General features: G+C 44.5%; 1 protein-coding gene across 9 annotated transcripts in view; it reads right to left on the minus strand.

Moving 5' to 3' along the window:
* Window positions 1-16,650, minus strand: part of RBPJ (recombination signal binding protein for immunoglobulin kappa J region) — a 143,775-nt gene that overhangs the window by 52,661 nt on the left and 74,464 nt on the right. The window contains exon 1 of one of the 9 annotated variants that reach the window (XM_046940621.1): window positions 6,081-6,386. The exons of 4 other annotated variants lie outside the window; for them this stretch is intronic. Coding sequence is in view for 3 of the 5 variants with exons in the window: in XM_046940615.1 (XP_046796571.1) it covers window positions 4,903-4,934 (32 nt within the window). In the remaining 2 variants the exon portion in view is untranslated. Of the gene's footprint in view, window positions 1-1,619; window positions 2,420-3,342; window positions 3,583-4,902; window positions 5,799-6,080; window positions 6,387-16,650 lie in introns of those variants that run through there. 4 more of the 9 variants (XM_015285708.4, XM_046940615.1, XM_046940617.1 and 1 more) reach the window with 4 other exon arrangements.

The raw sequence follows: 16,650 nt of genomic DNA on the forward strand, positions 1-16,650 counted from the left end.
ATTAAAAACTAAATGCACTTGGAAGCACATCTTCTCTGCTGAATGCACTCGGAAGGCAGTGATTCAGCATATTGAGTGCAATACAGATTAGTTAACAATGTGCTTGCAATTAACATCCAAAGCATTTCAAGTGATGAGTACTGCAAATATAGAATGTGTGTCCACAAACTTAAATCCTGCTGACGTGATTTCTCCAAATGTGAAGCTAATACATGGAATAAACTATATTCTTGATTCTCAATAGACGCTCACATGTATTGCTTAAGACACAACACTTGTTTGTGCTAAATATGTATTTTTTAGATCTAAAATTACAATTTCACTGCTCAATTTTATACGAAAACAGAACAAATGTAATACAGAGTAGCTATGTAATGCACCTTAACTGCACCCTCTACTAACAATGAGTTACCAACTGGTTTTGCAGGCCTTTACCCCTGAAGGTGCTTGCAGGTCCTTCAGGAAGCCTAAGTCACTGCTGCTGAGGGCTACTGTAGCTTCTTTATGTATTCTTTTCAAACGTAGAAATTACTTCAGCTCATAATAATGATAAAAAGTTAGAATGAATTGCTACTGCAATTTAGCAACTCTGAAGGAAGGAAGAGTATCCCCCCCCCCCCCCCCCCCCACGCACAAACCCATGGCTCATTTATGTAATTCATGGCACAGAACCACAGCTTTCTTGCCACAAAGAGATACTGGTAATGGATACTGCCTTTTACATAGAAGATAAAAACAAACAAAAACAAACCAAGCACATTTCCCAGCTTATTTTTACAGAAATCAAACTATGAAAAATTACTTTTGAAGTTTCTTTGAGCTCTGCCTCAACCATAGTTAAGAAACGACAAAAAGCAACTTCAAACAATGAGTAAACAAAGAAAGCAAATAAAATCCAAATTAAGAGCTTAACTTCATAAATTTACTACTATTGAAACTGAGCCTCAAAAGACACTTTTGAAAACACGCTGCTCACAAACATTTCCCAGTACCCAGAATTAAGACTCTGATATGCTCCTCGATAACGATTTAAATGTTAGTCACACAAAGCCATCTACCCATTTGATTGTAAACTAGTTTTTGCCAACAACCTCTAACACTCATCGTGTGTGCAGGCATAGTATAATAGCCGCAGTCAGGCTATTACTCAAATCTTAATAAGTACTACATTTAAACCTCCGGTGACAGTAAAAACTGTAGCCTGAAGATCCTATCCCTGAGATGTCCTTCTGTAGTCTGTCTAACCCAATTTCCAGCCCTTGATCTCCACCGACACCATTCTCAGTGAGAACTCTTGCAGCCAAACACTGTGATGAGGATCAGAACCAATGTGCAATTCATATCCTCCTAGACCTGCCAGTCAGCCACGACTATCAGCAGTGCTTCTTTTCCAGAAACGTTATCCCTGATTTCCCTGCCATCATTTCTCCTGATTCACCCCTTACCATTCTCATCGTCTTTTCTGTGCACCTTTCTGCAGAAACATCCTCATTCACCTCTACTATTTTACTAATCATTTAATAGGTTTGTCTTGCATTCCTTTCCATTCCCCTTCACTCAATCTAGTACCAGCATTCACATGAAACTATTATGTTCCTGCAACCAAGTCAGAAACATACCTTCAACTTCAGATCTGCTGTGTTTCACCAAGTTAACACCTCAGCTTACATCTCCATTTTTTCATACAGACGCCTTGCTATCAGCCTGGTCTCAGCGTAGACAAAACACAGGTGTTTACTATCCATCACTGCTTCGGTCTCCTTTCTACCACTGCAAGTCATTATCTTTCAGGACGCTTAACTAAGCATCAGCTCTCAAATCAAAGTTCTCTGTAGGAGATAAAAATAGCCAGCTTTGGGGATCCTGGCCATGTCTACCATGTCACAATTTTAATAGCTTGGATTTTATCCTGTGACCACAGCAGCTCACATCTGAACTACTGAAGAATCTTTCTCCATCCTTCAAAATCCAGAACTGACCCTATTCCGTTCATTGTGAACGTTCCTCTCTGGACAGTTTTTGCAAACATCAGATCATGTAAGCGTTCCCTCCCAGTTCTTCAGCAGCATCTGCCCCACTCTCTGCTCCCAGCCTCTTACTGGTCAATTTCACCCTAAAATTTCTCATCACAATGTCAAACGTGCAGGTTTAATGAGTTGCCAGAGACATTTGCATCTCTGAACTTCTATTCTGTTTCTCTCATGGCTGGGAGGGCTGCGCATAAACATCCACAAAGCAGCATGACTTTCTTCCAAAAGCTTCCTGCAAATTTCTCCACTGTTCCCATTAAAAACGAAGCAACTAGATGCCTGGCATGCCCAGACCACTACCACTGCACTAAAATTCACCCCACTGGTGCCAAAGTCTCTTCTGTGTCATCACCAATCTGAATCATCTTCCCTTCCCCTGAAGCTGGGTCAGGAAACACCTCTTAACCACACAACTTTGCAATGACTAAATCAGGCACACAACTTGGTCTGCTACTCTGAAAAGTGGTACTAAAACACCTCCCTACTTCATGGAGCCTCTGGTAAACACCATAGTGATAAGCTTGTTCTGTTGTTATCGGCTTTTTCAGGGCTTCTCCAAAAGCTGTTTGAGAAATAATCCAAGTACTACCTTGCTTACTGCTATTATAAAGGTTTTTACTGCTAATCAAGTACGCGAAGTTATGTCTAGCATTTGCCCCTTTTACCTACCCTTTCTAAATGTTTTTACTTATCTGCTGCTACAGAAATCTTTGCAAAGGTTTTAGGCAATGACTTCTTGCGTTATTGCCTACTATTTTATAGATGGCCTTATCCCAGACTCAAGAGAGAGACAAAAAAAAGACAACTCCACACTTTAAACCATTTTAAAGTGACTGAAAAACAAATCCTTAAGGGCAGAAATTCTGTTGTGCTTCTGCAGCACAGCGATTTTCAAAGTAATACAAAGCAGTACCGCTACTTAAAACAAAGTGTTTTGAACTCAAAATGCACATCTCTGGTTAAATAACATTTTTGTTAATTTTACTGTCTTTAAATGATGAGTTTCCCTAAACTATTCACAAGTACAATCAAAAATACCTGACAAAACTCCAACCCTCACATTGCAGACACAAATTACCCACTTCATTTGAAATTATAATACAAATATGATTTCAGTTCTCTTCACGATTCACACTTCTGTGTACCTTATTCCATCAAGCTCCGATACAGGGCAATTTAGGTTCAGTCATATTGTACATACAAGTAGTTTTGATCAAAACGTTCCTCATGCCACAAGTATGCAACACACTGCAAATAATAAAGCCGTAATGTACCGATTCCCACCAAAAAAATCACTATAGTAAATCCTTACTGTTCCATCCAGCGCTACAGAAACCACAATTCAGGCTCAGGCATTCAGTTTTCACAGGAAGAGCTGTGTTTTTACACTCAGCCTACACTAGCTACAGAAAAGCCATATGCTTTATCTCAAGTTCGGGCACCCGTAAGAACGGCAAGCCGCTCATTAAATTACGATGCAGCATTTGGGTTCTACATTCTTCAGTTACAACTTCTTAATTTCAAGCACTTCTTTTTCCTATTCAGTAACAGCTTTTACAGAACGGTCTAGAAAGAAAACATCTTCACAGATCATTTGGAAATAAGATTTGTTACTGGAGAATCCTCAAATTTCAATGCAAATATAAACAAACATCTTGGTACTGAAGTTGTAAGCCAAAAACTGTTCATACATAAAAACCTGCATGCTCCTTAATGCAATCTAGCTATAATAATCGTCAGTCTTCACGTGCTTCTTTTTATCAGAGCTAGAAATATTTAACGATAAGAAGATGAGAAGACTTGTTCAGCGAATCACTTAACTTACAGATTTCAAATGATAACTTTGGGATTAAAATCCAAAACCACACACCACTGTCTGCACTCCTGTTAAAACACTGGTAATTCCTTCCTACCATTCAAATTATTTGATATTTTTAAAGAAGTAGTTTATTATTCTCAACATTTTAATGTGTATCCAAGAATGTAACATCATGAACACGAGAACATGTCTGACAAACGTGTAATAATCAACAAACAAAAGGAAACGGAGCCCAAATATTAGGATGAGTAAACTAATATAAATGTGGAAAAACTTAATTGCTAACTAGAGCACAGACTACTCCTCATAGCAAACTTTAAAAGCGTTTATTTCATTCTTTCAACTCTAACCTCTAATATAGCACACTCCAGGAACCATAACAAATAAGACCAGCTTCCCCATAGAACACTTAATTGGGAAAACGTGTACGAGCCACAAGATGCCTTTATCAGGAGAAATCAAGCAAGAGCTACGATTTAGTTTTCAACAAACAAGAATGAGGAATTGGAAACACTGCTGAAGCCAAACAAAATATCAAAATACCATAATGCTACCTTCTTCACAAGAACAAAAGCACCAACCACCAGCTCCACCCCACCCCCAAGCAGGCTGTTGCTCTCTCTAACCACATAGCCAATGCTGCAGACAATGTAATCCCCACAGGGAAGACAGAAGGTCAGGGACACACTGTGAAATCATAAAATAAGGTCCACGTTTCAGAAAGACGCAGCAGTGCTTTCCCATTCAGGATTTCATTTGCAACAAGCAGGAGGAGCACGGACATGGCCTGCTCTTCGCTGGACTGTCCCTTCCCTCAACACACAGAGGGAGGTCGCAAGTGTTAGGCATAGTCCGAAATTAAGGGCACGGCGCTTAAAGCAAGCAGAAGTCCAGATGTGGTAAAGGTGGCAATATTCAGCTTAATGCTGCAGGTGAGACTCCGTGCTGTATGTCAGCAGTGGGGCTATTATTATTCACCAGCTGGAGGTGGCTACGAGGGTGTCACTTGTTACAGTGACACACCACAGCAGGCTAGCCATGATTAAGTATTACCCAGTGCGGTTGGAAGAGATGGCATCATTCATTATGATCCACTGTGGCTTAGTGGGGTGGGAAGGCTACTGCCCTTCACTGCAACACCACACAAAACGAGCAAGAAGGCAACTAAGAAAGCTCCGCAAAGCCCAAAGAATGGGCAACGGTATACGGTATGGAGAACGGGGAGCTCAGCGCCCTGCCTTGGGAGAAAGGAGTCCTTCCCCACAGCCTGCCAGCTCCGGCGGGCCGGGAGCGCTCCGCAGCAGCACCCAACGAGGCCAGAGCCGGGGACCTGCAACGGCTCCGGCAGGCGCTAGGACAGAGACGGAGCCCAGCGCTCAACTTCTCGCAGCCACGAGAGTCTTTGTCCGAGCGCTCCCGGCCGGGGCCGAGGGAACCCGGGGATCCCCTACAGCGACGGGGCGGGCTGGGCCGGCCGAGAAGGGGTAACGGCCGTACCAGTCGCGGTACCTCCCCCCGCGGGGAGCGAGCCCTCCGACAGGTACTGCCCCGGGCCGGCGGGGACGAGCACCGACCCAGCGCGGGGTCCCGACCGCTCCGGCAGCGCCGGGCAGAAGGGAAGCGAAGGGAAAGCGCCCGTCCCGCGGGCACCCCGCGCCGGGACCCCGCCGGTCAGCCCGACCGCCGGCAGCCGCTGCCCCGGCCCAGGGGGGCCTCCTGCCGTGCGCCCACCCGGGGGGATGCCAGCCCCCCGGGGTTTGCGCTTCAGGGCCTGCCCGCGGGCCGTCCGGAGACACTCTCTGACTCCCCCAGGGCGGCGACGGGGAAGCCGAGGGACGGGAGCCGGGCAGTCGGCAGCCCGACGGCCCCCGAAGCCGAGCGCTCCCGGCGCGGCGCCGCGAACCCCCCACACTTACCCTGTCACAACAGGCGCCATCTTCCACAAACTCTCGCTAAAACTCCTACTCTCGCGAGAGCGCCCCCCTCCCCGCACCTGGAGCGCGCGTGCGCGAGCCCGTGAGACACGCGCGGGGCGGGGGGGCGGGAGGTGGCGCGCCCCGCCCACTCAGCGCCCGGGTTCTCCCCTCAGACACAACAGCCCGGGCGTGGGAACCGCGCTGCGCTCGCGAGAACACGGCACGGCCACACGGCGGGCAGAGGAGAGAGCGGGGAATTCTCGCGAGAGCTGAGCATGGTGGGTGGGGCGGGGGATTCCCTCTGCCCGCTCGTACGTCTGGCTCCTGCGCGTCCCCCGGTCGGCGGTGCGGCTGGGCCGACGCGGGGCGGGGGTGGTAAAGCAGCGTCGCCTGCCCGCACGGAAGAAACCATCCCGGACGAGGAGGGAAGGAGGTAGCTGGCAGCAAGCAAGCAAGGGGCGCCAGGTAGCGATAGCAGCTCAGCACCGTCCAGGAGAACCATGAGCCGCCTTCTCCTTATCCCCCCGCCCCTGGGCGGGAAGCGCTGGTGGGCCCGCCCCTACTGTGCTCTCGGCTGCGGCGCCGCGTGCGAGGCGTCGGCGGGCGGCCCGGGGCGGCTGAGCTTCGAGCTGCGTGTGGAGTGAGGTCCCAGCCCGGCTTCTGGGCCTCCCGCTGCTCCGAGCGGCCCTCGCCGGCAAGGACAGCGGGCTGCCTGCAAGGGCGGGTGGGAGAGCACTGCAGTGCACCGGGAAGGCAAGTGGTGTGCTCAGATAATAAAGTGCCCTCAGGAGTTCTGTGGGAGTTTTGTTGGTAATGCGATACAGGTCTTCTCGAGTGGTTTCCAACCTGGGTTGGAAACAGTTGGGCAGCGTGGGCTTCCTGGGCTTCCTGCTAAAGCTTACAGTGAAAAAAAAACAGTATTATTCCCAATAGCACTGCCTGGGACTGCAGGCCAAATACTCTCACTCCTGTTTGTTTCATACCAAGCACACAAACCAGCTGTGAAAACCAAAAGGAAGTCTTTTTGCAAACTGGGCATAAAAACTGACTGTAGGAGACTGGGGCCTAGAGGCACAGTTACTGGAAAGATCTGTCAGGTTTCCTACATCATGTTGTTTGAAAAATCAGTTTTAAATGCTTATTTTAATAATTGTGGACGACAATTTTGGTCCCTGCTTGCAATAAACCAATATTTAATGCAATATTTATTGCAAACCAATGAAGTGAGCTGTGTAATGATATCTCAGAAGTCTCAGCAGAGATACTGTAAGAGGAATGTATCTGTATAAAGAAGCTGGCCTGGCTGCTCGAAAGTCTTCACGTAACAGGAGCCTGAATTGGGTCCATGGAATGATGTGACTGTTGGAAGGTGAGGGTCTGGTTGTCCGTAAGAGGACCGTGTGTGAAAACTAAGCAGAGATTGTATCCTAAGCATTCATTCAAGCTCTTTATGCATTTAGTATAACATACCTAACTTCAAAAGTGGGTGCAACTTTGATTTAAAGTTCCCCCCAGGCTCCAAAATCAGGTCATTTTTATTACTTCGCCTCCACACCTCTGCTGTCTCCCAAATTAGGAGAAAGTAACGTATTTTCAATACCATTAATGTGGTGCTTCTATGTATTTTCATGAAGTGCACTGTCTACTGCTAACACTAATCCAGTGAATGTCTCAGATGGGTAAAATCGTGCTTTAAGAGGTTGCGTGGCCACAGCGTTTGCTGTAGTTCTATCCACTGTACAAACAGCTGTTGTCTGCTATCATTAAAACCACTTTTTCCATTCTGATTTCCCTCTCCTCATTAATTATCAAAGGACACTGATTGGCTCCACGAAGGAGCCATGAAGGCACAGTTCTTGTCAAAAGCACGATACGATACAGACTGGAAATCCTCTGTGTTGTTTGTGAAGAGCAACTAATAATCCCTTTAGAAATCTCTTCCTAACATCTTTTTTTTTTTTCCATTTTTTTTTTTTCCAAGGCTAAAGAATGATCTCAGTTCATGCTAGCTCCATTCCATTAAGAATGGTTCCTGGACATGTGCCATGGCCTGTCTCTAGATGGTCATTTTCTGAGGCCCCTCTTTTAGTGCGTTTTAAATCAAAATGGAAAATCTAAAAATACTGCACACAATAACATGCCGTGTCTAGACTCTTCTGATATTTTACAAAGAAGGCATTTGGATTAATAATCAAATTAATTGGATACTGATGCACAGACATATTATTTTGAAGAATTAATAATTACAGAAATGGTCATAATTCTTTCCATTACTGACAGTTACGTTACAAAACAAATGACCATTGAATTTTTTTTTTCCTTTCTTTTCAGTTATAAACAATCTGCAGTGCAAAAGGCCAGGAATACTATTCATGTCAAAAACAATAGCCTCGAGTATCTCGAGGTGGAAGGAAAGATAATAAAACCACAGAGGGTTTCTTAGGTATTGTTCATGCGTTGAATTTTACTCCTCATTACTTAAAATTCTTATTTCACATAGCAGTGTGTGCAGTTTTTATTGAGCTGAGTGCAAACTGAAAGCATCTCATGCCCCAGGGCACTGGGCCCTGCTCACTTTCTGCTCTGTAACAAACTGTAAACACTTCCAGACCTGAGGCAGAGGAGCAAATGTGAAGACAAAGTTTTCACAATTAAAATTTTCGTATGTGCTACACAATCAGCAGTGGAACCTTTCAATACTAGGTGATTTAAGCCCTGCTGCGGTCAGTGGGATAGTTCTGAGCCTGGCACGTGGCTTCAGGAATGGAGAAGCATGGCTCAGAAGTGCCACTGAAGGATGGGATCCATAAGGCATGGGGCTGCACTCCTTCGGCTGCGTGCCAGAACCACCAGCTGCCTTTAGAAAGGGAAGGAAGTCTTTTCTACTGGCATTTTGTAAACTGTGGGGCAGAGCTCCCTCCTGCTTTCTGGGCTCACTGGTAGATACAGGTGTGGACAGAGCCAGGTCTATGGGTCTGCCTGTCTGCAGTCTGTCCAGATGCCTGCAGCTCCATCTGGGAAGTCATGTGGTTCCCTCATCCTTGTGGCTATCATGAGGCTGAAGGAGCTCTCTGCTGGGCTGAGCACAGCCTGGCTCTGGCCAGGCAGGACTGGGGAGCACTGGCTGCAAGCCTGCTTGACCAGTCCAGACCAAACTTTCTCCAGCTCAGCTGTAGCTCTGGGCTTCCCAGGCTCATTCCTTTGGGCCTGACACTCACAGTGCTGTCTGCCTGCTCATTTGGCCACAGCTTCAAGTCTGGATGACTTGGAGAATGTTAGAAGACAACAGACCTGCACCCGTGCCTGTAGAAGCACTCTGTGTCTCTGAACATCTATTGCATGCTTAGGACAGTGAGTCCTCTTTCCCACCTGAATCTTGCTTCTGAGAAAAAGTAACTCATAGCACAACTTGTAAAATCCAAGCTATTTATAAAATATAGTGACCTTAAAAAACATCGTAGGTAGTAGAATCACACACTTATCTGAATCTTCAGTTCAGTGCAAGTAACAGGTTTCTCTAGATGCTGCAGTTTATATCTGGTGATGGAAATCACACATTCTAGTAGTACATACTATGATATAACTCCTCTGGAATTTTATAAGCACAGGATGTACAATGTGGTTTAACCGCGTGTCTAGGAAAGAAAATAAACAGGCAGTTGCCCACAGAGCATATCTTACATCTGAGCTTCTGTGCATATGCCAGCTAAAGTTATTGCCTTAACTTCTGGCTGGACAACTAGATGTCAGAAGTGCCTCTGCTGCTCGAAATGGAAGATACAGTTCAGCATAGCTCTGAGGATTTGTTACGCTGCCCTGAGATGATAAGGGTAAAGGATAGTTAGCGATTTTAAACAAGAGTGTTGCTGGATAGTTTTCAATTGTGTGTCATAATCTCAGTAGCACAAAGAAAAATCTGAACCTGCAACTTTATGCCAGTTAGGGCATCAGTGTGCCTTAGCACAGTATATCCCAAAAGCCACAGTCAGGTTTGTGCTTCGCTCAAGAATGCTTTGCAAGCAAGCACAGCACTGAGCATTTTTAGAATCTGAAGGCAAGATGCAAGAAGTGAGAATAACAAACAATAGGAAGGAAGAGGGGGAGGGAAGATGAGGTTAACAGTAATAACATCATGTGGTTATGTAGGTTAACAGTGTGAACAGCTTGATGACTGACTTCTGTACCCTTTTATTTTTAAACACTTTTCTGAAACACTCTGTTAAGACACATTTTGTATTGAACTTTGCTCCTCACCCTATCCCTTCATTTATTTTCCATTAGATGAAGTTGTTCTCTATTTGCACTCTGCATATCTATACTCCTCAGGCTCTTCAAAGAAATAGCTATCCATCTCTGAACTTCCCCTGCATAGTGCTCCTCTCCACTGCTACGCACATGGGGTGCCCAGCCCAGAGATTTTGTGGCACCTGGTGATCCTCCTGCAGTGGGACTGCCTGCAGTCTGGTGTCCTGCTGTTGACATGCCCTGCACAGACCTGCTGCAAGTCTACTGCAATGAATCCCTGAGCCAGAGAGCATCCTGACAGTGCCTGCCCACCATCCAGTGACCTCCAGTTTCTGCACCCACAACCCCAAATGCTGACCAAGATGAGATTCACAGGGCCACACCTTGGTGCTGCTGGGGCCTCGTGCCACAGGTAGCGTGTGTACCCACCGAACCAGTTCTTGGATTAAACCTCAGTACACAGGATTACAGAAGGATTACTGAAAGGGAGTATAGCAGGATAAACTGTAAAAAATCTCATCTGCTTTTCCAAGACATACAGGAAAACATGCTGTTTCTTTTTTTATATGGCCATTTAATGTTTCAGTAGAATGCAACAAAGGTGAATTAATTGCATCCTGCTGAAATAGAGAGGACAGGGAAGACTGAATTTGTCAGACTATGAATTATTACAGATACATTAAAAAGGAAGGTTTATAGGTTATGATACAGCTCCAGATGTTTTATCAATTTTATTTGTATATAAATAAAGATTGAGTTTGCAATGTTATGGTTTTGAACCAATGTGAAATCAGATAGCTTTGTGCAGAAAAACTACTTAACTAGAGGCACCATCTCATTTCTTTCGTTTTCATGATGTGTGTTGCTATACCGTCTATGCTAACAGAGACGCTCACGCTTAGACCTACAAATCAGTGTCTGAGTGGATTTTTTCAGACAGTCTGCTCTCTCTGAGAAAGCCTATTCTGACATGCTTCATCTTTACCTGCAAGTAAAATGTGGTTTTGAGAAAGCCACCAAAGAATGAGAACTCATTTGACTCAACAAAACACGAAAGAAACTCAGACTCCTGATTATATGTATTTTTCTCTTGTATTTAGTGCTTAAGGGCATTTCAGACTAACTATGAAAAGGTATAAAAAAACAGCTCAGCAGCCTACTCTGAAAGAAAACCACAAACTGCACATAACCCCTTGATAAAATTACCACTGACAACCTATTTGAAATTATAATCCAGCCCATTTTACTATAAACTAGGCAAGTCTAGGTCCCAGACATAGCTACATGCTGTGCAGAATGGGAAAAAAACTTAGACAGAAATCCTTAATCTGTAATTCTCAACACAAATATGTGCACACATATTTTCCTTGTAATGACTAGAGAGAGGAGCTAAGAAATTAATTGTTTCACAGAGAGCATAAAGCTAGGTTCCACTATTTCGATTAGGCCTTATGCTAGTCCTGGATGAAGAAGTTAAACTGATTTTGCATGTTCGGTGGCTTATAGAGTGTAAGTGACCTCAAGCCATGAAGATAACACTAGTTTTTTTGGCTGCTTCTTTATTTAAAACAATGAGGAAGTTATATATTCCCGAAACATAAGATTTTTCTGAAGTATTCTAAACACGTGGTCAAAGAACATGTAATCTTAAGAAGTACTTATCTTACAATACTGCCATCTTGATATCTTTTGGGGTCAGTTTTTTTTGTCAAGAACAGTCACAGATTTTAGTAGCTGTGGGCTTTATCTAACTTTCATACCACTCATCCTCAGAGTATCAGTTAGAACCTCTGTTGTGCTGTAGTCCTTTCTCCAAAATGCTCATCCCACCTCGCTCCCAAAGAAAGACCATTTCTGGCAGCACTTGATGAAAATGAATTCCATACAAATTGCCTGAGAATATTTCATTGCTCAGATCCAGGGTGACTGACACTTTTGAATAAAATAACCATTTGATTTTTTTTTTCCCTTGTAGTGGATTACAAGTGACCTTTTAATGCTAAAGTTCATTAGTGCTTGGATATCATATTGATGAGCTTTGCATAAATGAGCAGATGAACAGATAAGGCACAACCAAGGGAATGAGCTTATAGCTGTTACAGAGGTAACTGAAGATATGTCATTGATGCTAATTAAAGAATTTCTGTATAATTTTATTTATTGTCAGTTTTGATTCAGAAGTCACTATCACCGTCACTTCTTTGATTACAGCCAATGGTGTTTCATTATTCATGTTGTAGACAGCTGTATCTATTTCTAGAAATCCCAATAGCCAACTATTCTTATTACGTATGGCTTCGTCATCAGTTTGTTTTTCTGCTCATTACTGGCACTGACCTTGCCGAGAGCTAAGCACATGCATAATTTTATTCATGCAATTAGACTCATTAAAGCTAATGGGATTAGTCAAGAAAGTAAAGCTACTTCGGCTTAAATGTTTGCCATTTGGAGCAGTTTGACTAGAAACAAAATCAAGAAACTGGAATGAATTCAGACTAAACAAGAATTTTCATTAAATGTCACATAAAGAGAAATTCAAAGGATTATTCCTTGACCCAAGCTTGGTAGGTGATGAGCAGTGGCTGCCATTGTTTCCAAGCAGCTTTCCAGGTACTTAGCTTTCAAGATTGTAGCTACAGATTCCTACAGAAGGGTTCTCACTTCTGAATTTCCTTCATCTTGTATGCCTTCCATCTGTGTATTCCTCTTTCCCAGTTTTGACATGTGAAAAAGGTTTTTCCTACTTAATTTGTCAGGCACAGCACAATTTGTCAGTTAATGTGAAAGTGGTTTCACATGGGAAGTAAACAAGAATATTCTAACATTGATTTCCCTTCAGAAAAGGCTAGCTTGCCCAAACTGAAGCTGGTTTCAGCAAACTTTACCAAGTCTTTTAGGATGACATTTCTAATGAGAGATAAAGAGAAATACAAATTCTCACCAGCAGCCCAGCAAAGAAGGCTGTCTGTAACTGGAGAGCTATGGCACAATGCTGCAAACCGGGAAAACCCAGAACAGGTTTTGCTCAAATGGGACAAGGAGGATTGCCCCGAATTAAGCAAACTAAAAGTGCTTGTTGTTTTAGAGCACTGGCCTGACATCTAGGACATAGGCTTGTAGGTTTTGTAGGTCTTTTGTGTGAAATGAAGAGATGCCTATTTCAGCAGAGAGTAGGGAAAAAAAATCCGACAAAGTTTTATGGAAAAATAAATCCATTTCCTTACTGGTACTTCTGTCATATCATAGAGTGGCTTGGGTTGGAAGGGATCTTAAAGATCATCTAGTTACAATACCTCCAGAGATGGGGCATCCACAGCTTCTCTGGGCAAACTGTTCCAGTGCCACACCATCCGAGTGAAAAATTTCCTCCTAACTTCTAACCTATACCTCCCGTGTTTTAGTCTAAACCATTCTCCCTTGTCCTATCACTATCAGATGTTGTAAAATGTCAGCCTCGCTTATGATTATGAAGGCCTTTTATTTTGTGTCACAGAATCATAGAATCCTTAGAGTTGGAAGGGACCTTTAAAAGTCATCTAGTCCAACTCCCCTGCGAAGAACAGGAACATCTACAGCCAGTTCAGGCTGCTCAGAGCCCAGCCCAGCCCAACTTCGAATGTCTCCAGGGACAGGAGACTATTCTACCTTTGTACTTCATTTCAGGCACTGTGAGGCTGCCTGTTTGTGACCTGCCTGCTGAAAGCCTCACAAAAGCATTATAGCAGCCAGAAATACTGCATTTAGAGAGCAGATGTGTTTCAGCCCCTTTCTCTGATAGCTATCTTGGCTTGGGCTGAGAGAGGAGTGGCAGGGAGCAGTTACTCTACCTCTGCTCCCTGCCCCAAGGAAATTCCCTACTGGATCATCAGGACAGTTTTATGGCCATTGGTACCACAGACCAAATGTACAGTGAGTGATTAACTTCCATTTTGAATAAGCTGTTATTTGTCATTTTTGATCTCTGGTGAGATGTTGTGTATACAATAAATTATAAAAAATCTGGCCTCTCACTTATAAAAACAAATACCAACTGTCCTGCTATCATTGTGGAGCAATAAATCTCCCCCGGCCTTGGAAAAATACATCACTTGTGGACTTTCACCCACTTTATACCTTATTTGCAAAACAAACACTTATTTTTATTCCTCGTAAGTACAGATGACGACAAAAACTGAGTAAAGCTACAGTAGTGGCCATCTGTAGTCCGAAAGTTACATATCTTAGTGAAGACTGACTGCCTTCCTTTGGCTTTTTCTGGGTAGAGGTTAAAAAAACAGTAAATCCACCACTACTGAGTGCAGTGCTGGGGGTGGTGGATATTATTAACTCCTTTTTTTTTTTTTTTTTTTTTTTTTAGGAAAGCCACTGAACTATGCCCGAATGCACATGATTTTATGAACGTTAGAAAGAGCCATGTGGCGTTCATATAGTGTTTAATCTTGATGAAGTCTCAGTGCCCAAGGTTTTATGATTAATGGCAGAGGAGGAACATTCGAGTGACAGTTAGGGCTCTGCCAGTTTGTACTGTATATACAGCTGTTGCTGCACAGGGGAGGGAAATGTAGGGTCTGGCTGTCTGTTCCAAACAAAAAGAAATGGCACATGCTATTACTTCCAGATCATTGCAGTCCCTGCACCACCATCTGCTGGGGGTCAGAGCAGTTGTCCGGGTCGGCGTCAGTCATGCACAAACTCAATGCCTTCCACTGAGCTGCGCCCAGCAGTACATATTTACAAGAACAATAAAGCGAACCTGCTCCCCGGACACAGGCACCACAATGCTCCATCACATTTCCAACAAAGGGGCACAACGAAAGTTGATATGCATTACAAAGGGGGTTCTCAGAGATCACAGCTTTGTGATTTCAGGCCGTAACACAAATTGAAGGGAAGAAAAACTGTCGCCAATAAGCTCGAACCTGGGGATCACTGTATTTGTAATTGATGTAGCATTTCTAAAAGGGTGCCTGGCTTTCCACATTTCCCCTTCTCCTATTTACAAAGTTTTACGTAAAGGATAGTTAAGTGGGGAAAGCTTTGACAATAAACGCTAAACACTTTGATATATTATTCAGTAGCAGTGGCCAGATGATCTCTTCCACCGAGCCCAACTTGCCTCTGTCTGTCTTGTTACCAAGCTATGCCATGCGCTGGGGCGAGGGGCAGAGAGCCCTGAGTTGATGTAAGCCAAGCAGTTCCTGGAAACAGGACGGACACGGCTGTGTCAGCGTGATGTTGAAACTGAGTGAGCAGTTTTAGCATCTCTTCAGCCCAAAGAACTAGTGAGTAATTCATTTCTTCGGCTAAGAATGGCTGCTTCAACAGTAACAGTGTGACAACCCCACGCAAGCGTGTGGGGTACAGCTAGCCCTTCATAGTGCTTTCTTGAACCTATGACTGAACACAGACAGGAGACCTTCGTTTCATGCAATTGGAAGTGGGTCTGCTTGCTGTGCACTAAGGCACAGTACAGAGGCATAGAGGTAAAGCACAACTTCTCTCTTCAACTTGTCCCGTGTCTTGCATTTTTATCTGAGGGGAAGCAGTGCAGCAGTGGAGCTCAGAGCAAAGACATCAGCATTGCTTGTGACAAACTGATCTTGTTCTTAGCATCCATACTGCTAAAACAGACAACAGTGCCAGCACAGGGTAGGAGAAGTAGGCAGCAGCCCTGGAAATCTGTGAAGAGAGCAGGTGGAGCTGGACTCAGAGCATTTTTAAGTGAGGCTCACTGCCAAATAGCTGCAAACCATGCTGTACAAGCAAAATCACACTAAAGACTGCTGTGCTCTCTGCCTCACATAGCTGCAGTGTCTGTCACAGCACTACCACATACATAATATTTGACATTTCATAGAATCATAGAATGGCCTGGGTTAAAAAGGATCACAACAATAATGCAGTTTCAACTCACTGGCGACCTGCTATGTGCAGGGTTGCCAACCACCAGACCAGGCTGCCCAGAGCCACATCCAGCCTGGCCTTGAATGCCTCCAGGGATGGGGCATCCACAACCTCCTTCAGCAACCTGTTCCAGTGTGTTAACACCCTCTGTGTGAAAACCTTCCTCCTAATATCTAAACTAAACCTCCCCTGTCTCAGTTTAAGACCATTTCTCCTTGTTCTATCACTGTCCACCCTCATTAACAGCCATTTCCCCTCTTGTTTATACGCTCCCTTCAAGTACTGGAAGGCCGCAATGAGGTCTCCCTGGAGCCTTCTCCAAGCTAAACAAGCCCAGTTCCCTCAACCTTTCCTCATAGGAGAGGTGCTCCAGCCCTCTGATCATCAATTTCATCTGATAATTAGTGGTTTTGGCATGAGCAAACCCAATCTAGTTAGGTCCTATCCTCAGCTGTTTTCATATTTTACAAAGCTCCTGTCTGGGTATTTTTGCATTAAGCCTCTTCAGTCCATGTAGCATTTGACAGCACCTTGGATGCACACACTTTGTCTGAAACATAACACGGAGCAGGAGACCTCCAGGTAGCTGCACCTACACGCTTCCAAACTCCACCTCCTCAGCCTTCCTGGCACCAGGACACACCGCTGGCAGAGCAGCAGAGCTGGTTCTGGAGCCTGTGAGGAATGTGGAACAGCACTGCTGTGCTCCTTTCCAGGACTTCATGGGACTCAGCTG

This window comes from Gallus gallus, chromosome 4 (assembly GCF_016699485.2).
Source record: "Gallus gallus isolate bGalGal1 chromosome 4, bGalGal1.mat.broiler.GRCg7b, whole genome shotgun sequence".
Lineage (NCBI taxonomy): Eukaryota > Metazoa > Chordata > Aves > Galliformes > Phasianidae > Gallus > Gallus gallus.